Consider the following 25,241-nt stretch of genomic DNA (forward strand, 5'->3'; position numbering starts at 1 on the left):
CAGCCGGAAGCCTGCCCCCACCCCCCTTGTTAGCTTAAACCAGCCTCATAAGTCATCTCCACTGAAACATAGTAACAAGGGGCTAACCCATATAACTTCTTTTCCCAGCTAGGTTTGACAGGAAATCACAGTTATGTTTTATTGTCCTGAGCTGTATTATCTCTATTCTAAATGCTCAGACTTACTTAAACTTTGGCAATCCATGTATCTGTCTTCATTGGGGAAGTGTCTGTTCATGTGTTCTGTCTACTTTTTGACATGATTATCTGTTTTGTGTGTGTTAAGTTTGAGAAGGTCTTTATAGATGCTGGATATTAGCCTTTTGTCTGTACTGTCATTTGGAAACATCTTCTTCAATTCTGTAGGTTGCCTCTTTTTTTTGTTGTCTGCTTCCTTTGCTGTGCAGAAGCTTTTGATCTTGATGAAGTCCCAAAAGTTCATTTTTGCTTTTGTTTCCTTTGCCTTTGGATACCTATCTTGAAAGAAGTTGCTGTGGTTGATATCAAGACATTACTGCCTATGTTCTCCTCTAGGATTCCGATGGATTCCTGTATCAGGTTGAGGCCTTTTATCCATGTCGAGTTCATTGTTGTGTATGGTGCAACAGAATGATTGAGTTTAATTCTTCTTCATATAGCTGTCCAATTTTCCCAGCCCGATTTATTGAAGAGACGGTCTTTGTTCCACTGGATATTTTTTCCTGCTTTGTCAAAGATTATTTGACCATAGAGTTGAGCATCCATATCTGGGTTCTCTACTCTGTTCCACTGGTCTAGGGGCCTGTTTTTATGCCAGTACCATGCTGTCTTGGTGATCACAGCTTTGTAATAAAGCTTGAAATCATGCAACATTATGCCACCAGTTTTGTTTTTCTTTTTCAACATTTCCTTGGGAATTCGGGGTCTCCTCTGATTCCATACAAATTTTAGGATTATTTGCTCCAGTTCTTTGAAAAATACCAGTGGAATTTTGATCAGAATGGCATTAAAAGTATAGATTGCATCATCACTAGCTCTCAGGGAGATTCAAATTAAAACCACATTGAGATACCACCTTACACCAGTTAGATTGGCCAAAATTAGCAAGACAGGGAACAAAGTGTGTTGGAGAGGATGTGGGGAAAGGGGAACCCTCTTACACTGTTGGTCGGAATGCAAGTTGGTGCAGCCAATTTGGAGAACAGCGTGGACATTCCACAAGAAATTAAAAATAGAGCTTCCCTATGACCATGTAATTGTGCTACTGGGTATTTACCCCAAAGATACAGATGTAGTGAAAAGCAGGACCATCTGTACACCAATGTTCATAACAGCAATGACCATGGTCTCCAAACTGTGGAAAGAACAATGATGCCCTTCAATGGACGAATGGGTAATGAAGATGTGGTTCATATACACTATGGAGTTTTATGCCTCCATCATAAAGGATGAATCCAACTTTGTAGCAACCATGGACAGAATTGGAAGAGATTATGCTGAGTGAAATAAGTCAAGCAGAGAGAGTCAATTATATGGTTTCACTTATTTGGGGAGCATAACAAATAACATGGAGAACATGGGGAGATGGAGAGGAGAAGGGAGTTGAGGGAAATTGGAGGGGGAGATAAACCATAAGAGACTATGGACTCCGAAAAACCATCTGAGGGTTTTGATGGAATATATATATATATATATATATATATATATATAAAACTAGATAATATCTGATTTAAATGAAGCAAGCTCAAATGGGCCATCAAGAAAATACTATTCAATCTCTACTTACCTGACCAGGCATGACTCTGAACACAATCTCCCTATTGGTGCCATCTAGCAGTGACTGGAGCATTGGCAGACTCGGCTGTGATAGGTCTGATAGATCCTTTGTTCTTTCCTTTCCATTGGCTCATTCTCCAATTTAACTTGACAGGCCAGACTGTGCTTTAGGCATGAAAGTTACATAAGTCTACTTCTACACGGATTTGATGAATTTAACAACTCAATAGAGCTATGTGTGTTATTTTTTACAGCATTTTCTATGCCTCCATCTGTACAACCCTGGAAATGAAGATGTGCACAGACCTCTATTTATCATTAAAGACAGTGGCAGTAATAAGAAACAAAGGAGGGAACTTTGTTTAAATATTTTAACTATTGGGACAATAAATATAAAATTAAATTTAAGTTGCACTTAACATAATCTAAAATCACACTATAACCAGAGGATATAGATTTTATTTAAATTAATTTTGTCAAAATACAGTTATTTTTGTACACGTTATATTGCTCTTTTTTAAAACCTTAAAGTAGCATGTGTTATAAGCATCTCTCTGGATTTTATTTGTTGGTTTCACATACTACAATACAAAGCATTTTTAAAAAGAACATTTCGTAAATTCTAAAATCACATGTTTACTTGAAAAGTAACTTTCATATAGGTGTTTCTTTTTCAACATTTTATCTTAAATATTTCTATAGTAGGATAAATGGAAGTAGAGATTTAAAGGTAAGATACTACCCAACTAGATATTTTTCTTTTTAATTTTGAACGTTTTTTTGTACTGTATATATCATTAACATTTTTTTTCTGGATGAATATAATATTGACAGAAACAATGTATTGGTACCTAAAATATAATTTTAGAATTAACCATGGATATTGAACAATTTGGTGCCTTCTCAATTTTCCTGTTATTTGAGAATATTTTTTTGAAAATTTCTTTAATTGAAAAATAGTGCTTTATAGAGTTCAAGGAAATGTACTACTTCTTAAATAAACGAAGCCCTGACACTTTAAAGCTGAGGTCATAATTTGTATCAATATAATATTTAATATTTTATTATATAGATTGTATATGAAATCATAATATTTTACTAGTAAGAAGTTTAATAAGACAATATGTTAAAAATACTAAATCTTTATTTGTGCTTTGAAAGATGGTGCTGTAAAAAGAGTAAGTCTGAAAATTTCAACATACTGTGATCAGAATAAAATAAAAAATAACATGAGTTATTTTTTAGCTCTAACCCTCTAATAGCCTTCCTGTTGGTAAAATGAAGTATTATTTAGCTATTTGGGGTCTTTTAGAATAAGAGTGATGTCTTACTGGAAATAAGACTTCATATTTTAGCTTTAGATATTCTCATTTATATTGTATTTCAGAAAATAGAGTATATCTTTTGTTTTGAAATATAAAATGTTTTTAAATTCTTACATTCTTAAGTTTAAAAAAATTCCAGTGTTTTCATAGTCTTTCATACTTTGGCCACTATTGATTTCCTTTCAAATTTTTAGTAATGAGGTTAAACCTAGACTATTTGATTTCCACTTACAGCATCAGCTGCAACAACATATACATTTAACACCTATATGTAATTAATGTTGAAAAACTTGTTTTGACTTTACAAATGAGAGTAATTATAGCTACATATTAAAAGAATGCAACAGTGTTCATGTTTGATTCCTAATCAAAGGAAAGAACATGTTCCTTCTTCTCTAATTCCTAATCCATTTCATGAAATGTCCAGTTTCCCTCCTATTGATAAAGATAGCTTTATGGCAGCTTCACCACCACAACACATGCTCCAGCTCTTCCAATGTTGACAGGAACTTCCTAAAACAGAAAAAGAACAAAACAAAATAAAAAACAAGGACAGAAATAATATCTTAATGAACTTTGTCTTCAATATAATATATATAATATATCATGTTGAAGGTAAACAAGTCTTTAGCTATTCTGGTCCAATCTTCACCTGGTATAAAGAGTGAAAATGTAGTCCAGATAACTGTCCAGTGTGGCAGAAATAACGTATTATTTAAATTACATAGACTTGAGTCTGAGAAGCAGGTGATTTTGATTGATAATTTCCCCAGTTGAATAATTACAGCTAATAATAAAAACTATAGCTAAAATTATCAGCTTGAAATCCTTCTAGTTTTTTATTAAGTTTAACTGAGATAATGAATAAAAATAATTTTGCAGATAGAGTTTATATATCCATTATTTGTTAGTTCTATTTCACTCTTTTCCAAGGTCACACATTGAAACTGAAAAGACAGGAATAGAATCTAGGTCTCTTACCCTATTTGTCTGCAATTTTCAGAAAATTAAATTTCACAAGCTAAGCAAACATTATTTTTAAGATTTTATTCTTTTTTAAAAATTTCTTTTCAGCATAACAGTATTCTTGTTTTCACACCACACCCAGTGCTCCATGCAATATGTGCCCTCCATAATACCCACCACCTTGTTCCCCCAACCTCCCAACCACTGGCCCTTCAAGACCCCCAGGTTGCTTTTCGGAGTCCATAGTCTCTCATGGTTTACCTCCCCTTCCAATTCCCCTCAACTCCCTTCTCTCCATCTCCCCATGTCCTCCATGTTATTTGTTATGCTCCACAAATAAGTGAAACCATATGATAATTGACTCTCTCTGCTTGACTTATTTCACTCAGCATAATCTCTTCCAGTCCAATCCATGTTGCTACAAAAGTTGGGTATTCATCCTTTCTGATGGAGGCATAATACTCCATTGTGTGTATGGACCACAACTTCCTTATCCATTCATCTGTTGAAGGGCATCTTGGTTCTTTGCACAGTTTGGCGACCATGGTCATTGCTTTAAGAAACATTTTGATATTGAATTTGACTTAATAAATCCTTGTTTGTTAATTTATTTTGTTCCCTTCCATTCCTAGCTTGTCCTAAGCACTGATAAAGTAAGAAGTTACCAACATAGCAGAATTGGGGTGTTTCTGAGGGTCTTTAAAAATCAAATTGTCAGAGGGTAGAGCTAGAAAGCCATCATCAGTTGTTATTATATTAATATATATTTAGAACAGTAACCAATTTATTGTGTGGAATAAAGGAAGTCAGTATAAAGGAAGGTGAGCTTAGAGACAAAATATAATGTTTGCCTGTTCATGGAAATTATGAGGAGTTAATCATATTTTATTATTTTTTTAATTAAGCCTTTATTTACTTAACAGAACACCATTAAATACTTTGGAATAAATCCAGAGTTATCACTAGAAAAAAATATCAAATATATCAAGTTTCCCTTTATCATCCCCAAGAAGTCCTTTGAGGGCTTCTTCTGTTACTCTCCTTAGAATTTCTTCTGTTAGATGCCCAGCATTCTTGAGAGGGTTTAATTACAGTCTCTCAGTGTTCACTAAATCCTTTAATGACTGATTAAGAATGAAGAGTGTTGTAGTTTATACAATCTCTATAAAATGGGACTGAAAAAAAATTTCTCCTGGTCAACAACCAATAAGAGGGGCAGATATTTGTTAATGAGGACTTTGCACTTTGGTTCTCAAGTCATAATACATACTTAGAAAGTTGGCCAGAGTAAGGCTTTCAAATTAATTGACTTGTATTCACTTGAGTAAAGCTTTTGAATTATTGAATTAGATTCACTTTTCTATCAAATGAATGAGTCTATAAAGCAAAGAGAATGTTCCGTTCCCTTTCACAGAAGTACTGATGAATCCTGCCAATGACAAATTAGATCAACTAACTAGTACTCTATAGTACAGAGAAAGCAAATACTGCAAATTTCACTAAAAGATTCTGAGTAGGCCTTAGAGAAGAAAATGGAATTAATTCTGAACATATATTGTAAAGACTTTTATTAAAACCTGAAATGTATTCATTTAAATACTTTCAATGACAGTACCTCTTGCCATTCATCTTTCTGTGCATTGTATGACTCAACAGTGTTCAAATAAGTATGTCCATCATATCCTCCAACCACATAGAGTTTATCTCCAAGGGGACATAGAGCAACAGCATCTCGAGGAACACTCAGAGGTGTCACAGTTGACCATGAATCATTTTTTGGATCATACCTTAAGAAGTTTAGGAAGACAATTAAAAGGGGAAGTCAAATAATATTAAAAATAATAGACATTAATAAAATGTATACTTATCCAATATAAGGAATTTAAAACACCTTATAAATATTAAAATTTAGTCTGACTAATAAATAAATAAAAATAAGTACATGACAAAATTCATTTCAACAAGACATCACTTTAAGTATATCAAAAATGTATTTCATTTCTGAAATACTGTGCATCCTCTGATTAGTACTCAGATTCTTTATGAGGAAATTTTACATACTGTCATCTTATCATTGTGAGGAAAATGCCCCATCTCTCTTGGTATGATGGTTGGAGAGCTTTAGTTTTTCTCTTATTCTTTATTTATCTTTTTTTTTTTTTTTTTTTTTTTTTTTTTTTTTGTGAGAGGCATTATCCTGTTCATAGGATAGCTCATATTTCAAGTAAATCTAAAGATAATTGCCTTCTTGTTTTGTAATATGTAGTACCCCAGTTTTCGTGCTATTTGTAGTTAATATGACCATAGTCTTATCCTATCATTTTCCCCATGAGTGTTCCAATTTATTTTCACATGATGATTTTTTTCCATTTTAATCTGATGTTAATTCCTTATTCCCAAACCTTTTCAGTAAGCTAAATGAAAGAGAATTCACTCAAATTAAAATAGCATTATGTCTTTTCCTTTTCAATTTTGTTTTTCTGTCTCTCCTTACTTTGAATATAAGTATATATATTTTAGTAGAAACAAAATGGAGCCTAATGAGAATTAGCCATGGGCTTATTCCTACACTACCTACACTTAGCAATTTGGGGTCTCTTCTGGTTCCACACAAATTTTAAGATTTTTGTTCCAGCTCATTGACAAATGCTGTTGGAATTTTGACCAGGATGGCATTGAAAGTATAGCTTGCTCTAGGCAGTATATACATTTGTTTTAATTTTTAATTTTTTATAAACATGTATTTCTATCCCCAGGGGTACAGGTCTGTGAATCACCAGGGTTACACACTTCACAGCACTCACCAGAGCACATACCCTCCCCAATGTCCATAACCCCACTCCACTTCTCCCAACCTCCCCCCCCCCAAGCAACCCTCAGTTTGTTTTGTGAGATCAAGAGTCACTTATGGTTTGTCTCCCTCCCAATCCCATCTTGTTTCATTGATTCTTCTCCTACCCCCTCAAGCCCCCATGTTGCATCACCACTTCCTCATATTAGGGAGATCATAGGATAGTTGTCTTTCTCCGTTTGACTTATTTCACTATGCATGATACGCTCTAGTTCCATCCATGTTGCCAGCTTCTCTCTCTCTCTCTCTCTCTCTGCCTGCCTCTCTGTCTACTTGTGATTTCTCTCTGTCAAATAAATAAATAAAATCTTAAAAAAACTTAATGTTGTACATGAAACCATAAAAATACTAGAAAAGAGCACAGGGAGTAATTTCTCTGGCGCCTTAGCAAAATTTTTATAGATATGTCTCCTGAAGAGAGGGAAACAAAAGCAAAAATAAACTATTGGGACTACATCAAAATAAAAATCTGCATCACAGATGAATAAATCAACAAAACTACGAGGCAGCCTACCGAAGGAAGATATATGCAAAGAACATGTTCAATAAAAGGTTAGTATACAAAATATATAATGCGCTCATACAAATCGACAGCAAAAATATCCTAAATAATCCAATTTAAAAATTGGCAGAAGGCATGGACAGTTCACCAGAGAAAACATACAGATGTGATACACTTTTTTTCAAAAAAACCGAAACAAAAGCATTCAGATGGCCAACAGGCACATGAAAAGATGGTAAACATCACTCATCATTGGGGAAATGCAAGTCAAAATTACAACCAGATATTACTTCACCCTTGTCTGAATGGTTAAAAGCAACAATAGGAGAAAGAAGTGTTGGAGAGGATGTGGAGGAAAGGAAATCTTCTTGCATGTCAGTAGGAGTGCAAATGGGTGCCTCACTTGTGGGAGACAGTATGGAGGTTCCCCTAAAATTTAAAAATAACTGCCTTATAATCTGGTAATTAAAGTACTGGGTTATTTACCCAAAATAATACAAAAAGAAAGAAAGGAATAAATGCACATGCTTGTTGTAGCATTATTTACAATAACCAAATTATGGAAGTAGTCCAAGTGTCCATTGCAAATGAATGGATACTTAATATGTAGTATATATGTACCATGGAATATTATCCATATATTTTTATTCCCAGGGGTACAGGTCTGTGAATCACCAGGTTTACACACTTCACAGCACTCACCAAAGCACATACCCTCCCCAATGTCCATAATCCCACCCCCTTCTCCCCAACCCCCTCCCCCAGCAACCCTCAGTTTGTTTTGTGAGATCAAGAGTCACTTATGGTTTGTCTCCCTCTTAATCCCATCTTGTTTCATTTATTCTTCTCTTACCCACTTAAGCCCCCATGTTGCATCACCACTTCCTCATATCAGGGAGATCATATGATAGTTGTCTTTCTCCGATTGACTTATTTCGCTAAGCATGATATGTTCTTATTAGTTCCATCCATGTTGTCACAAATGGGAAGATTTCATTTCTTTTGATGGCTGCATAGTATTCCATCTCATATATATACCACATCTTGATCCATTCATCTGTTGATGGACATCTAGGTTCTTTCCATAGTTTGGCTATTGTGGACATTCCTGCTATAAACATTCAGGTGCACGTGCCCCTTTGGATCCTCTCTAACATTTGATGTTTCTTGCTTTGTTAATTTTTGCCATTCTTACCAGTGTATGGTGGTATCTCAGTGTGGTTTTGATTAGAATTTCCCTGATGTCTAAAGATGATGAACACTTCATGTGTCTGTTGGCCACTTGTATATCTTCTTTGAGAAGAGTCTGCTCATGTGTTCTGTCTTTTTTGACTTGATTATATATTTTTTTGGGTGTCGAGAATGAGATTTTCTTTATAAATCTTGGATATCAGCCATTTGCCTGCAGTGCCATTTGAAAATTTCTCCCATTCCATGTGTTACCTCAGTTTTGTTGACTATTTTCTTTGTTGTGGAGAAGCTTTTTATATTGATGAAGTCCCAAAAGTTCATTTCCACTTTTGTTTCCTTTGCCTTCAGAGCCATGTGTGAAAAGAAGTTATTGTGGTTGATGTTGAAGAGTTTACTGCTTATGTTTTTCTCTAGGATTTTGGTAGATTCCTGTCTGACACTGAGGAATCCATTTTGAGTTTATCTTTGTTTATGGTATAAGAGAATGGTTGGGTTTCATTCTTCTGTATGCAGCTTTCCAATTTTCCCAGCACCATTTATTGAAGATACTGTCTTTTTATCACTGCATATATTCCAGCTTCATTGAAGATTATTTGACCATAGAGATGAGGGTCCATATCTGAGATCTCTACTCTGTTCCATTGGTCCGTGTGTTTGTTTTTGTGGCAATTGTCTGTTTTGTTTTGTTTTTTTTTTCCCAATTTCTCTGTGTGTGTTTTTGTGCTGTCTTGGTGATAACAGATTTGTAACAAAGCTTGAAATCGTGCAATGTGCTGCCCCCAAGCTTTGTTTTTCTTTTTCAACATTTCCTTGGCAATTCGGGTTTTTTTCTGCTTCCATATGAATTTTAGGATTGTTCCAGCCCGTGATATTTTGATTGGGATGGCGTAGAAAGTATAGATCTCTCTGGGCAGCACTGACATTTTAATACTGTTTATTCTTCTGATCCATGAACATGGACTGCTTTTTCATCTTTCTGTATCTTCTATTGCTTTCATGAGTGTTCTGTAGTTACTCAAGTATAGATCCGTTACCTCTTTGGACAGGTTTATTCCAAAGTATCTTAAAGGTTTTGGAGTTATTGCAAATTAAATCAATCCTCTAATTTCCCTTTCTACAGTTTCATTGTTGGTGCATAAGAAAGAAACTGATTTATGCTCATTGATATTATATCCTGCCACATGACTGAATTGCTATATGAGTTCTAATAATTTGGAGCTAGAGTCTTTCAGGTTTTCCACATAAACTACCAAGTCATCTGCAAAAAAAAGAGAGTTTAACTTCTTCTTTGCCAGTTTGAATGCCTTTTATTCCTCTTGGTTATCTGATTGCTGTCACTAGGACTGTCGCTAGACTGTTGTTGTTGAACAACAATGGCAAGAGTGGGCATCATTGTCATGTTTTTGATCTCAAAGGGAAGGCTGTCAGCTTTTCCCCATTGAACAAGATATTCACTGTGAGTTTTTCATAGATAGATTTTATGAAGTCAAGGAATGTTTCCTCTATGCCTATACTCTGAAGGGTTTCAATCAGTAAACTATGCTCTATTTTGTCAGATGACTTTTTCCACATCAATGGAGAGGACCATGTGGTTCTTCTCTCTTCTCTTATTGATTTGTTCTATCACATTGGTTGATTTGTGAATGTTGCACCACCCTTCCATCACAGGCACAAATCCCATGTGTTCATGGTGGATAATCTTTTAATGCACTGTTGGATCCTATTAGCTAGGATCTTATTGAGAATATTGACGTCCATATTCATCAGGGATATTGGTTGGAAATTCTTCTTTTTGCTGGGGTCTTCGCCTGGTTTGGGGATCAAGGTTAATGCTGGCTTCATAGAAATAACCTGGAAGTTTTCCTCCTGCTTCAATTTTTTGAAACCGATTCAGGAGTGTAGGTGTTATTTCTACTTTGAATGTTCGGTAGAATTTCCCAGGGAATCCATCCAGTCTGGGACTCTTGATTGTTAGGGGAAGTTTTTGATCAATGCTTCAATCTTGTTACTGGTTATTGGTCTGTAAATGTTGTTAATTTCTTCCTGTTTTATTCTTGGAAGTTTATAGGTTTCCAGGAATGCATCTACTACTTCTAGGTTTCTTAACTTTTTGACATAGAGCTCTTGATAATAATTTCTGATAGAGTCAGAAGATAGCGTGATCTCTCCCCTTTCATTCATAATTTTATTAATTTGGGTCCTTTCTCTTCTTTTGGATGAGTCTGGCCAGATGTTTATCAACCTTATTAATTCATTCAAGGGGCCAACTTCTAATTTCATAGATGTGATCCACTGTATATCTGGTTTCTAACTCATTGTTATGCTCTAATCTTAATTATTGCTCTTCTTGTGTGTGGGGTAGGCTCAATTTGTTTTTGATTTTCAAGTTCAAGATGTAAAGGGAGTTTGTGTAGTCAGGATGTTTCTTATTTGTTTGAGTGAGGATTGCATGGCTATGCATTTCCCTCTTAGGACCCACTTTGACCTATCCCATAGGTTTTGGACCAATGCGTCATCATTATCAGTGGTTTCCATGAATTGTTTAAGTTCCTCTTTGATTTCATGATTGATCCAAAAATTCTTGAGCAGGATAATCTTTAGCTTCCAAGTGTTTGAATTTCTTCCAACCTTTTCTTGTGATTGAGCTCCAGCTCCAAAGCATTGTGGTCTGAGAATATGCAGGGAATGATATCAATCTTTTGGTATCAGTTGAGACCTGATTTGTGACTTAGTAAGTGGTCTATTCTGGAGAAGGTTCTGTGTGTCCTTGAGAAGAATGAGTATTGTGTTATTTTATGGTGGAATGCTCTGTATATATGTATGAGGTCCATCTGGTCGAAGATGTTATTCAAAGCTGTTGTTTTTTTGTTGATTTCTGCTTATATGATCTGTCCATTGCTGAGAGTGGTAATGCAGAAAAAAAAAAACATTTGACAAAAAATAAGGCATCGTTTTCTGATTAAAACTCTTCTGAGTATAGGGATAGAGGACCATAACATCCATCTATGAAAAATCCACAGTGAATATTATCCTCAATAGGGAAAAGCTGACAGCCTTCCCTTTGAGATAAGGAGCATGACAAGGATGACCACTCTCACCATTCTTGTTCAACATAGTATTAGAAGTCATTCCAACAGCAATCACACAACAAAGAGAAATAAAAGTTCAAATTGACAATGAAGAAGTTAAATTCTCTCTCTTTGCAGATGACATGATACTTTATATGGAAAACCCAAAAGGCTCCACACCCAACCTGTAAGAACTCATTCAGGAATTCAGTAATGTGGCAGGACACAAAATCAATGTACAGAAATCAGTGGCTTTCTTATACACTAACAATGAAAATACAGAAAGGGAAATTAGAGAATCAATTCCCTTTACTATAGCACCAAGAAAATTAGATACCTGGGAATAAACATAACCAAAGAGGTAAAGGATCTCTACTCGAGGAACAACGGAACCCTCATAAAAGAAATTGAAGAAGTCATAAAAAAAGATGGAAGACCATTTCATGCTCTTGGATTGGAAGAATAAATATTGTTAAAATGTTTATACTGCCCAGAAAAATCTATACTTTCAATTCCATTCTGACCAAAACTCCAACTTCAAAGAGATACAACATACAATCCAAAAATTTATATGGAATCAGAAGAGACCTCAAATTGCCAAGGAAATGTTGAAAAAGAAAAACAAAACGGTGGACACCACATTGCCTGATTTCAAGCATTACTGCAAAGCTGTGATCACCAAGACAGCATGGTACTGGCATAAAAACAGACACAAAGACCAGTGGAACAAATTAGAAAGCCCAGATATGGACCCTCAACTCTATGGTCAAATAATATTCGACAAAGGAGGAAAAAATATACAGTGGAAAAAAGACTGTCTTTTCAATAAATGGTGCTGGGAAAATTGGACAGCTATGTGTAAAAGAATGAAATGCAACCACTGTCTTGCACCATACACAAAGATGAACTCAAAATGGATAAAAGACCTCAACATGAGGCAGGAATCCATCAGAATCCTAGAGGAGAACATAGGCAGTAACGTCTTCGATATCAGCCACAGGAAATCAAGATATGTCTCCAAAGTCAAAGGGAACAAAAGCAAAAATGAATTTTGGGACTCAAAGGTGACAACACTTACTTAATGTTGAAAAACTGAGAGCTTTTCCTCTATTGTAAGGAAAAATACATAGATGTCCATTTTCCCGACTTTTTATTCAACAAAGTACAGCAATAAAACAGAAAGACAAACTGAAGGAATTCATATTGGAAAATAAATTAAACTGTCATTATTTTCCGATGATTCAACCAAAAAAACCTACTAGAAGTAATAAATGAATTCAGCAAAGTTGCAGGATAGAAATTTAATACCCCATAACTGGTAGCATATCCATGAGCAAATAATTAATTAGCAGTAAAAGAAATAAGAAAAAAAAAACTCCATTTACATCTGCACCAAAAAGAATAAAATACCTAGGAATAAATTTAATCAAGGAGATGAAAGACCTGTACTCTGGAAACTATAAAACACGGATGAAAGGAATTGAATGCTACATGACAAGTGGAAATACATTTCATGCTCATGGATTGGGAAAAATTATATTGTTAGGATGTCCATATTATCCACAGTGATATACACAGCCTATGCAATACCTATAAAAGCACCAACAGCATATTTTACAAAACTAAAACAAAAAATCATAAAATTTGTATAGAACCATAAAAGACCTTGACTAGCCAAATCAGTCTTGAGAAAGTTGTAGGAATCACAAAATTCCAGAATTAAAGATACACTACAAAGCTAAAGCTGTAGTCATCAAAATAGTATGGACGTGGCAGAGAAATATACACATGGAACAGTGGAACAAGAAAGAGAACTCAAAAGTAAATCCAATTATATGATCAATTAAGTTATTACATTGAAAGCAAGAATATACAAGGGGGGGTAGATAGTTTCTTTAAGAAATGGTGTGACGTTTGCAAATATCTTCTCCCAGTCTGTCAGTTGTCTTTTGATTTTGTTAACTGTTTCCTTTGCTGTGCAAAAGCTTTTGATCTTGATGAAATCCCAATAGTTCGTTTTTGCCCTTGCTTCCCTTGCCTTTCATGATGTTCCTAGGAAGATGTTGCTGCAGCTGAGGTCAAAGAAGTTGCTGCCTGTGTGACAAAATGGATCGAACTAGAGTGTATCATGCTTAGCAAAATAAGTCAAGCAGAGAAAGGCAACTATCATATGATCTCTCTGATATGAGGAAGTGGTGAAACAACATGAGGACTTAAGTGGGTAGGAGAAGAATCAATGAAACAAGATGGGATTGGGAGGGACTCTTAAATTCACAAAACAAACTGAGGTTTGCTGGGGGGAAGGGGATTGGGAGAAGTGGTGTGGGGTTATGGACATTGGGGAGGGTATGTGCTTTGGTGAGTGCTGTGAAGTGTGGAACTCTGGTGATTCACAGACCTGTACCCCTGGGGATAAAAATACATGTTTATAAAAAATGTTTATAAAAAAATAAAAAAAAAGAAATAAAGAAATGGTGTGAAAACCGCGCAGACACTTTTTTTTTATTTGCATAGGTAGTTTTAAGAGTAAAACTGGACCACTTTCTAAAGCCACACACCAAAAAACCCAAAAAGGAATAAACACATAAAGGTGAGATCTGAAGCCATAAAACTCCTAGAAAAGAACACAGGTATTAATTTCTTGGACATGAGCTTTAGTGACATTTTCTAAACTGGGTTCCATAGGCAAGAGAATCAGAGAAAAAATAAACTATTGGACTACATAAAAATTTAAAAAAAAATCTTTTTCATAGATAAGGAAACCAACACCAACACTCAAAACAATCTCCTGAACAGTAGAAGATACTTGTAAATGATGTATATAATAAGGGGTTAATATCGAAAATATACCAAGAACTTACATAGCTCAACACAAAAAAGTAAAGAATCTGATTTAAAAATGGGTGGAGCATCTGAATAGACAATTCTCCAAAGAAGACATTCAGATATTCAACAGAGACTTGAAAAGTTGCTCAACATCAGCAATCATCAGAGAAATGGAAATAACTCACTTACACCTGTCAGAATGGATAAAATAAAAAAGACAAGAAGTAATGTGTTGCTGAGGATGTGGAGCAAAAGAAACCTGATAAATTGTTGTTAATGTAAATTGGTTCATCCACTGTGGAAACCGGTATGAGAGTTTCTCAACAATTAAAAATATGAATACCATATGATCCAGTAATTCCAATACAGGGTGATATTGCCCCCCAAAAATTGAAATCTTAATCCAAAAAGATATATGTACCCCTATGTTTACTGAAGAATTATTTGCAATAGTAGAACAACCTAAGTCTCTACCAATAGATAAATAGACCAGGAAGACACACACACAAACACAGACACGAATATTTTGGAGCCCCCCCAAAAAATAAATAAATAAAAAGAAGAAGAAAGAAAAAGATGTTGGAGAAGTAGCAGGCTGAGGCTACGTCAGCTAGCAGGATATCCGCTAGATAGCTTATCTAAACATTGAAAACACCTACAGATCGAAGAGAAGAACAGCAGTTCTAGAAACTGAAAATCAACCACTTTCTGAAAGGTAGAACTCGCGGAGAAGTGAATCCACAGCAAAGGGAAAATAGACTGTGGGGGTAGTTACCAGCTCGCGGCAATCGGTGGAGACACAGAGCACAAAATTGGGACTTTTAAAAGTCTGGTCCACTGAGGGACATCGCTCCAGAGGCTAAACCGGGATGAAGCCCACGAGGAGTCAGCGTGGTCCCAATTCCCACAGGATCACAGAAGGATCGGGGTTGTCTGAGTGTCACAGAGCTTGCAGGTATTAGAACGGGGAAGCTGGTTACAGAGAGAGAGCAGAGGACCCAGAGCTCGGGGTTACCTTGAACCAGTCGCAGCCTGGGTGAGCTGGGAGCATGGCCTGAGGCCAGGGAGATGGGAGTGATTGGGCACTATTCTCTGAGGGTGCACTAAGGAGTGGGGCCCTGAGGTCTCAGCTCCTCCTGGCCAGAGACTGAGAGGCTGACATTTTCATTCCCATCCTCCAGATCTCTACGGAAAGGGTTCAAGTAAAAAAAACTTCCGCGAGAGGGAACCTGAGCAGATTAGTCAGCCCGACCCCTGGTAGGTGCATCTCTGCCTGGGGCAAAGAACTTGAGAATCACTACAACAGGGCCCTCCCCCAGAAGATCAACAAGAAATCCAGCCAGGACCAAGTTCACTTACCAAGGAGTGCAGATTCAATACCAAGGAGAGCAGCAGAATTCCAGAGGAGAAGCAAACAAAGCACTGAACTCAAGGCTTTCTCCCATGATTCTTTAGTCTTGCAGTTAATTTAATTTTTTTTTAATTTTTTTTCTTCTGCTGATTTTTTAAAATTTTTACCCTTTTCGTTTTTAATGTTTTTTTAACTAGTTTATCTAATATATGTATTTTTTTCTTTTTTCATATTTTTTTCTTTATCCGTTTTCTTTTTTTTTAATTGCTAATTTTTTTCCTGAACCTGTTTTCATCCCCGTTCTCCCCCCTCATGATTGGTGATCTCTTCTGATTTGGTTAAAGCACACTTTCCTGGGGTCTTTGCCACCCTTTTAGTATTTTACTTGCTCCTTGATATACTCTACTCTGGACAAAATGAAAAGTCAGAAAAGTTCACCACAAAAAAATAGAACAAGAGACAGTACCAAAGGCTGGGGACCTAATCAATACAGACATTGGTAATATGTCAGATCTAGAGTTCAGAATGATGATTCTCAAGGTTCTAGCTGGTTCAAAAAAGTCATGGAAGATATTAGTGATACCCTCTTGGGAGATACAAAAGCACTTTCTGGAGAAATAAAAGAACTAAAATCTAATCCAGTTGAAGTAAAAAAAGCTATTAATGAGGTGCAAACGACATATCAGATAAAGGACTAGTGTCCAGAATCTATAAAGAACTTAGCAAACTCAACACCCAAAGAACAAATAATCCAATCAAGAAATGGGCAGAGGACATGAACAGACATTTCTGCAAAGAAGACATCCAGATGGCCAACAGACACATGAAAAAGTGCTCCATATCACTCGGCATCAGGGAAATACAAATCAAAACCAAAATGCGATATCACCTCACACCAGTCAGAATGGCTAAAATCAACAAGTCAGGAAATGACGATGGTGGCGAGGATTTGGAGAAAGGGGAACCCTCCTACACTGTTGGTGGGAATGCAAGCTGGTGCAGCCACTCTGGAAAACAACATGGAGGTTCCTCAAAATGTTGAAAATAGAACTGCCCTATGACCCAGCAATTGCACTATTGGGTATTTACCCTAAAGATACAAACGTAGTGCTCCAAAGGGGCACGTGCACCCGAATGTTTATAGCAGCAATGTCCACAATAGCCATGGTACATATATACTACATATTAAGTATCCATTCATTTCCAATGGACACTTGGACTACTTCCATAATTTGGTTATTGTAAATAATGCTACAATAAGCATGTGCATCTATTCCTTTCTTTTTGTATTATTTTGGGTAAATAACCCAGTACTTTAATTACCGGATTATAAGGCAGTTATTTTTAAATTTTAGGGGAACCTCCATACTGTCTCCCACAAGTGAGGCACCCATTTGCACTCCTACTGACATGCAAGAAGATTTCCTTTCCTCCACATCCTCTCCAACACTTCTTTCTCCTATTGTTGCTTTTAACCATTCAGACAAGGGTGAAGTAATATCTGGTTGTAATTTTGACTTGCATTTCCCCAATGATGAGTGATGTTTACCATCTTTTCATGTGCCTGTTGGCCATCTGAATGCTTTTGTTTCAGTTTTTTTGAAAAAAAGTGTATCACATCTGTATGTTTTCTCTGGTGAACTGTCCATGCCTTCTGCCAATTTTTAAATTGGATTATTTAGGATATTTTTGCTGTCGATTTGTATGAGCGCATTATATATTTTGTATACTAACCTTTTATTGAACATGTTCTTTGCATATATCTTCCTTCGGTAGGCTGCCTTGTAGTTTTGTTGATTTATTCATCTGTGATGCAGATTTTTATTTTGATGTAGTCCCAATAGTTTATTTTTGCTTTTGTTTCCCTCTCTTCAGGAGAAATATCTATAAAAATTTTGCTAAGGCGCCAGAGAAATTACTCCCTGTGCTCTTTTCTAGTATTTTTATGGTTTCATGTTCAACATTAAGTTTTTTTTTATGATTTTATTTATTTATTTGACAGAGAGAGATTACAAGTAGACAGAGAGGCAGGTAGAGAGAGAGAGAGAGAGAGAGAGAGAAGCTGGCTTCCTGCTCATGACCAGAGCCGAAGGCAGTGGCCCAACCCACTGAGCCACCCAGGCGCCCCCAACATTAAGGTTTTTAATCCATTTTCAGTTTTCTTTGTGTGTGTGTATGGTGTAAGAAAGTGATCCAGTGTCATTGTTTTTACATATTGCTGTCTAGTTCTCCCAACATCATTTGTTGAGGAGATTGTCTTATTTCCATTGGATATTCTTTCCTACTTTGTTGAATATTAGTTGATGATCATCGGGTTGTGGATTTATTTCTGGGTTCTCTGTACTATTGCATTGATCTATAAGTCTATTTTTTGTACCAGTACCATGCCATTTTTTTATTACTACAGCTCTTTAATATAAGCCTTGAATTGTGATGCCTCCAGGTTTGCTTTTCTTCTTGAAGATTGCTTTATTTGGGGTTTTCTGTGGTTCCATATGAGTTTTGGGTTGTTTATTCTAGTTTTGTGTAAAAATGTTGATATTTTTATAAAGATTGCATTAAATGTGCAATTGCTTTGGATAGTATACACATTTTAACAATTTTTGTTCTTCCAAACTTTGAGCATGATATGCCTTTCCAGTTTTGGTGACATCTTTAATTTCTTTCATCAGGGTTTTATAATTTTCAGAGAACAATACTTTTGCCTCTTTTGCTAAATTTTTCCCTAGATATTTTATTGCTTTGGTATAATCATAAATGGGATTGTTTCTTCTCTTTCTGCTCTTTAATTATTAGTATATAGAAATAAAACAGATTCTGTACATTGAATTTTTCTCCTGAGATTTTACTAAATTCATTTGTTAGTTCTAGTGGATTTTTGTTGGAGTCTTCAGGATTTTCTAGGCATAGAAATCATGTTATATTTAAATAGTGAAAATTGGACTTCTCCCTTGCTTATTTGGATGCCACTATTTATTTATTTATTTATATTATTTCTGTTTTTTGTCTGTTTGCTGTGGCTTAGACTTTTAGTACTATGTTGAATAAAAGTGGTGTGAGTAGATATCCTTGTCTTATTCCTGACCTTAGAGGAAAAAGAGTTCTTTCACTATTGTGTATAATGTTAGTTGTTTGTTTTCCATATATATGGCCTTTATTATGTTGAGTATATTCCCTCTAATCTTTTTGAGAGTTTTTTTTAATCATGAATGGATATTGTAATTTTTCTGCATAAATTAAAATGATGATACGCTTTTAATATAATTAATCTTTTTAAAACACAATTATGATTCAGTCGTATGTTTCTCAGAAGAATACTTATAATATTCATATTTGTCCCTTTAGTCTTTTCTTCCTAAGTTCTATCCTTTATATCACTGTTAGGTCAAATTCCCCAAAACTGTTTTCTTTGTGTATTCCATTCCCCTTAAATTTAATTTTCCCTTCACTACAAGTTAAAATGCAAAGTCTTCCACTTAAACATTTCAGACTATAAAATGATCTGGCACTTATTTGAATTTTTGATTGTCTTCCCAAATTACATTTCAACCTAAAGTCTCTGCTTTTATCTACACTTCCTTCTCCTTTTTATCCATAGTTTTTATTGTGAATTTTTCTAGACCTGAAATTCCCTTCTGTATATTGTGTATGTACAAAATACAAATTTTGTATTTTTTTTAGGTTCTCCATGAATATTTTCTGTTCATGGAGAACTTATTTCTATGTTCTAGTTTTCTAGGTTCCTCCATGAATATTTTTGAGTGCAGCATCCCATACTGATTTCCATCTTTGAATTCTGATAACTTTACTAATTGTAAATTTGTCACATGGCCTTATGTTAATATATTTTAACTATTATACATTTTTTAAAAGATTTTATTTATTTATTTAACAGACAGAGATCATAAGTAGGCAGAAAGGCAAGCAGAGAGAGAGGGGGAAGCAGTCTCCCTGCCCAATGCGGGGCTCAGTTCCAGGACCCTGGGATCATGACCTGAACTGAAGGCAGAGGCTTAACCCACTGAGCCACCCAGGCACCTCATTAACTATTATACATCTTGAAGGGAATGTGATTGTTATAACTGCAAATCATATGACTGAGTTATTGAACAAACCTATCACACTTTATCCAAATGAATGTCTCCAATTTAAAGAATTTATCTTTGGAAAATTAAATACTTATTGTAATAGAATTATTGTTCAAAATATAATTAACATTTTTTTTGGAAATTATTTCCATATAGTCTTCATCCTTAGGGGACAAATATTATTTTCAAGATACTAAAGTCATATTGATTTGAGATGTTGAATAGGTTGAGTGGTATAGTTTGGCATTAAATTTCTTTATTCTTGCATCCCATTTTTTACATTGTTTTATAGGGTGATTATCAAACATTAAAAGAACTTTTAAAGGATATATTTCTTATGGTGCACCTAAAATACATTAGAGGGAGTTCTTCAAAATATTTTGAGCCTAGGAATAAGGGTGAAATTTAAAAAAATCTTCTGAAAGGATTAACATTTATTTGGAAGATAACTTTCTAGTAGCCCTCTTTCTAATTTCTGACAAATTAATATATTCTTAAATAGAAATATTTTACCGTTCCACACAGCCAGAAAGCTTGGAACAATGGCTAGAAGCAGGGGCATCATGACCTCCAGCAACATATAAGAATCCGTTGTATGCTGCAACTCCCACACCTCCACGTCTTTTTGACATTGAAGCACACAGACTCCACTTGTTAGTGTGTGGATCAAAGTATTCCATTGATTTGAGGCAGGAACTTCCATCACGACCACCGATAGCATATAGCCTAGGAAAAAAGAACAGAAGTGTGAGTGTGTGTATTTGTGTGTGTATACAAGCATTTTTACACACACACACACACACACACCCCTTGTACAAAGCATTTAAAGTTTATGATTATATGTTCTACTCCCTTAGTATTTTGTAGTGGATGGCCTGAGTTCGTGAATGGATAATTACCTAAAGGAATTTTTCAAGGTCTACTTCAAACTCCCAGGCTTCAATGTTTACATGAAAGTTTGACATTATGGACTAAAACATCCCATTAGAAATGAAATTAGACAGAGAGAGGAAATGTCAAAACATTGGCAGTATTTGTCAATTATACCTCAATAAACCTGGAAATTAAAATAGAAAAGGGTAGGTAGGATTTTCCAAAGACTAACTACAGCAATATTACAATTTTGGCTAGGTTCAACTGAATAGCATTAAAATCCCTCTTGTATTTATGAACTGATTTACTTAGTATTAAAAATATTAATCATTAAGAAGGTTAACTTAATAAACAATGAAGAGAATAAGAATCAACAAACTGGATTTTTCGTAAGAAAATATATTAGCTATCCTATTTCTTCCATAAATTTTGGAATGCCAATTCTTATGATGAGAAGAATTTTTTAATTTTTAATCTAATTTAAATTTAATCGTTCATCAATGAAAAATAAACATTTATTGAACCATATGTTTATAACTTTCATGCTCAGTTGTGAATAATATCAAGTCAGTAAAACAAACATTAGTCAAATTTGATTATTTCAGTCTGTTCTGTAATAGTTAGGAGATTGTTCCCAAGTCACTTGATATTGAGATTAGACCCAAGATAAGCAGATTAAGGAGTATTTTAAGCTCCAAGACACTGTAAGTCAGGGCATCCTCTTAAGAATAGACATTTGCTACTTTTTGCACAAGGTTCTATAAACAATCTTTGTTGAAATTTCCCAGTTATAATACGAAATATTGACTATATATGGTCAGTACAGACACACAAGGGTGTCTCCTGCCACTGATAAATTCTTGAGTCTGAAATTGTCATCATTAAAGTCCCTTCTATATGCTGTTTCTAAAGGTCCTTTTTCAGGAAGGGCATAAGCCCCTGGAAGATGTAACAATTCAAAGATCTTAGCAACCTTTAGTGTCATTGGGTTTTAATATATTACCTTGCTTTCTCGGGCAAGTGATCAGGAAAGGGGAGAGATTCAGAAAGATATGATTTGGTGTACTTATAGTGTTGGGAACCCTGAACACTCAAGACAATGAAGGATAGAGAACAAAAAGACTTGCCGTATTTCAAGACAAACCAAAGTTTTAATAAGAATAAATCATGATGTAAAAAAAAAAAAATGGTAAGTTCTCAAAGGCAAAAGTGGAACTTCTTTGCCTATAAATATGCTTCTCAAATTTAATGTGCTAACAAGTCACTTGAGGACATTTTCAAAATGCCAGTTCTGATTAAGGAAGTCTAGGGTGGGGCTAAAATTCAGCATTTATAAATAGATCTCAGGTAGTGCTGATGCTCCTGGTCCAGGACTGCACTTGAGTACCAACACAATACAAAATATTTAGTTAAATGTTCATTTTAGACAAGCATTTTCCCTTATAATGATGGGAAAGTTCCAACAAAGGACCTTTATTACTGATTACTAGGATGTCCCCGTCATTGTGAATGCTTATTAATTGATGGACCACATCACCAAAGTGTTGTATCACATAACCTAGGAGTAAAGAGCTTTCATATTCGGGTTTACTCACTTATTGTTTAAGGCAGCAACACCAACTGTGCTTCTAGGAGTTGACATACTGGCCACATAATTCCACTGATGTCCCTCAGGGTCCCATCTTTCTACAGTATTTAGATAACTCCATCCATCATGACCACCAACAGCATACATTGGTCCTTCAAGTGTGGCTACACCTAGAAGATAAAAATAACATGAGGTCTCGCCACATATAATGGATTTTTTTTTCATTTTGCAAACAACTAGCTGCTTAAAAATTGTTTTTGTTTCTCAAATGGTTTTGTGTATACGTTATAATTTACTAATCTTGATTCGAAACTAAACATGGTATCTTCACCTTAGGATTTTTTCAGACATAGTTATTGTTATTGTATCATACATAGTTATATACATAGACACTGTATCAGGCAGGTTATCATTGTTCTAATACTGAGGTTAATGAAGGTAGTGGAACACACCATTTCTAGGGATGTAATAGAAAATAGAAACTGTTTTTTAGCATAATTTCAACATCATTTTTTTAAATATAAGAGAGATGAGACATCTATACTGAATCTTAGGTAATTCTTAGGTTATTCATAGGTTACATAATTTGTAGGTTAAAACCATGGTAGATCTTTTTAAGCCCTGCTTTTTATTATAGTGATTAAAAAATATTCCCATGTGATAACCAAATAAATAGGGATTTTTGAGGTTTAGTTAGAAATTTGTTTCTTTGGGTCCCTAGGTGACTCAGTCATTAAGCGTCTGCCTTCAGCTCAGGTCATGATCCTCGGGTCTTGGGATTGAGCCCTGCATTGGGCTGCCTGCTCCACAGGAAGCCTGCTTCTACCTCTCCCATTCCATTCTCCCTGTTTGTGTTCCCTCTCTCACTGTGTCTCTTTCTATAAAAAAAAAAAAAAAGTTACATTACATACAATGAATAACCCCTATCCAACTGCTTCTCTGGGAATTCACATAATTGAATTTTCCCCCCACCTTCTTCACCATCTCAGTTAGCATCTCAGTGGTATAACTTCATCATTTCTACCTTCTTAGTAATACCAGTTAGATTTTCAAAACTTGCTATTATTTCTCTGTAGGATAGTTTTCTAAGTAATGACATAACTGAGCTGAAAAATTATATAGTTTATCATTTGACATAGACAATTTTTTTAGATAATTTGGGGAAAAGACAATACCAGTCCTGAACCTGACACTTTTTAGATGTGTAAATCAGTTTTTAACAACTAAATTAAATTTAAAAATATCAATGGAAATAAATTTTTTCTTGGAATATCTACTAAATAAAACATGTTTCTTGTGTATTGCTTTCATATATATTATGGGACGAATTATGTCTCTGAATTGTTAAAGAGATTAGCAATTGATTTAAGAAAATGCAAATGTTTAAAATCAAGGGAAAAATTAACAAAAAATTTTAAAAAGCTACTATGCTTTATAAACAAACTCTGAGATATTAAAAATGTATGTCATCTAAAGAAAGATGTACCCTGACAAATATTCAGGAGAATCAATGTTCCCAACTGTTTTAGAAGTCTCCACTTCATCTTTCTTAAACTTCTTGGAAATCTCTGACTTAAGTATAATTTAGAGTTGCTCTCAATCAAAGCAAACATCTCCGCCTTGGAGCATCCCAAGCCTTTTGCTGAAATACAGATTTGCCTTTTATGGGAAGGGACAAAGTTCATATGATTAGAAACATAATGTCTTTCCATCATCAAATGCTTTTTGTTTTTTTCTAAATTAAGGTTAGATGAACATTCCCTATTTTAGTTTTATGTTTTTTAATGATGCATTCTTTGCAAAACATTTTATCCCTTTTAACATGGTAACTTTTTAAAATAAATTTGAAGGGAGGCAGAGTTAGCAAGTATGACATCTGAAACAAGAAAAAAAGTTTCACAAGCTTTTACCATTTGATTTATCTTTTCAGCGTTTTGGAGATGTTTTGACTAAGGGTTTGGCTAAATCCCAATAATGTGCACTCATGATGAGCACTGGGTGATGTATGAAGTTGTTGAATTGCTATATTGTACATCTGAAACTTATATAATACCGTATGCTAATTATACTGGAATTAAAATAAAATAAAATATTACTAATGTGCAGCAGTATTTAATTTTTAAAAAGATCTACTAATGATACATTTTTTAAGAAACAATATAACATTAAACTCTTACCTAAGCCATGCCTATGTGTTGACATGGGAGGCATCACAGTCCAGATTTTGCTAACTGGATTAAAACATTCCATAGTATTCAAAGTTTTTAAACCATCTCTTCCTCCCACAACATAGAGCTTATTATCAATAACTGCAACTCCAAACTGAAGCCTACGGCCATTCATGGTGCCAATATGTAGCCAGCTGTTGGTTCTGAGATCATATTTTTCAATTGTAGTGGTACCTTTTAAAGGGATATTAAACAATGGAAAAATTGCATGTATAAAAATTTTTGTTGACATCATCCACATTATATTTATGTACCTATAATTTAATGATTGCAACTCAAATTAAAGTACCTAATGATTCCCTAACCTGTTAATAAGGCAAATGAACTATTTTGCTACTACCAGATCCAAATGGAAGAGACAGAAGAAAACAGTTCATTTTAATATATATGGTTTGTATACTTGTAATGGTTTCTTTGGTTATACTATGTTACTGTTAGTACTAACACAGGTGTCAACATGATAATTTACGACAAAAAATTACTTTGGAATCTATTACCAACTCTTTACACATACATTATTATTTTAATTACCCTTGGTCATTCAATATATGAATTAGTGTCCCCTTATTTTATTCCATATTGTGTGTCTATGTTGAATACTTCCATTCCAAAGCCCATAGTCTGCCCTAC

General features: G+C 34.8%; 1 protein-coding gene across 1 annotated transcript in view; it reads right to left on the reverse strand.

Moving 5' to 3' along the window:
* Window positions 1–2,197: 2,197 nt before the first annotated feature.
* The window catches only part of KLHL4 (kelch like family member 4), a 131,478-nt gene continuing 108,434 nt past the window's right edge, over window positions 2,198–25,241 (reverse strand). Inside the window, exons 7-11 of the mRNA XM_045089522.1 lie at window positions 24,561–24,785; window positions 22,391–22,553; window positions 20,436–20,648; window positions 5,661–5,832; window positions 2,198–3,592 (exon numbers count right to left, since the gene is read on the reverse strand). Coding sequence (XP_044945457.1) covers window positions 3,533–3,592; window positions 5,661–5,832; window positions 20,436–20,648; window positions 22,391–22,553; window positions 24,561–24,785 — 833 coding nt within the window. The 3' untranslated portion in view covers window positions 2,198–3,532. The remainder of the gene's footprint in view (window positions 3,593–5,660; window positions 5,833–20,435; window positions 20,649–22,390; window positions 22,554–24,560; window positions 24,786–25,241) is intronic.

The sequence above is a fragment of the Mustela putorius genome, unplaced genomic scaffold (genome assembly GCF_011764305.1).
Source record: "Mustela putorius furo isolate JIRA1106 unplaced genomic scaffold, ASM1176430v1.1 tig00000115_pilon_pilon_pilon, whole genome shotgun sequence".
In the NCBI taxonomy this organism is placed as follows: domain Eukaryota; kingdom Metazoa; phylum Chordata; class Mammalia; order Carnivora; family Mustelidae; genus Mustela; species Mustela putorius.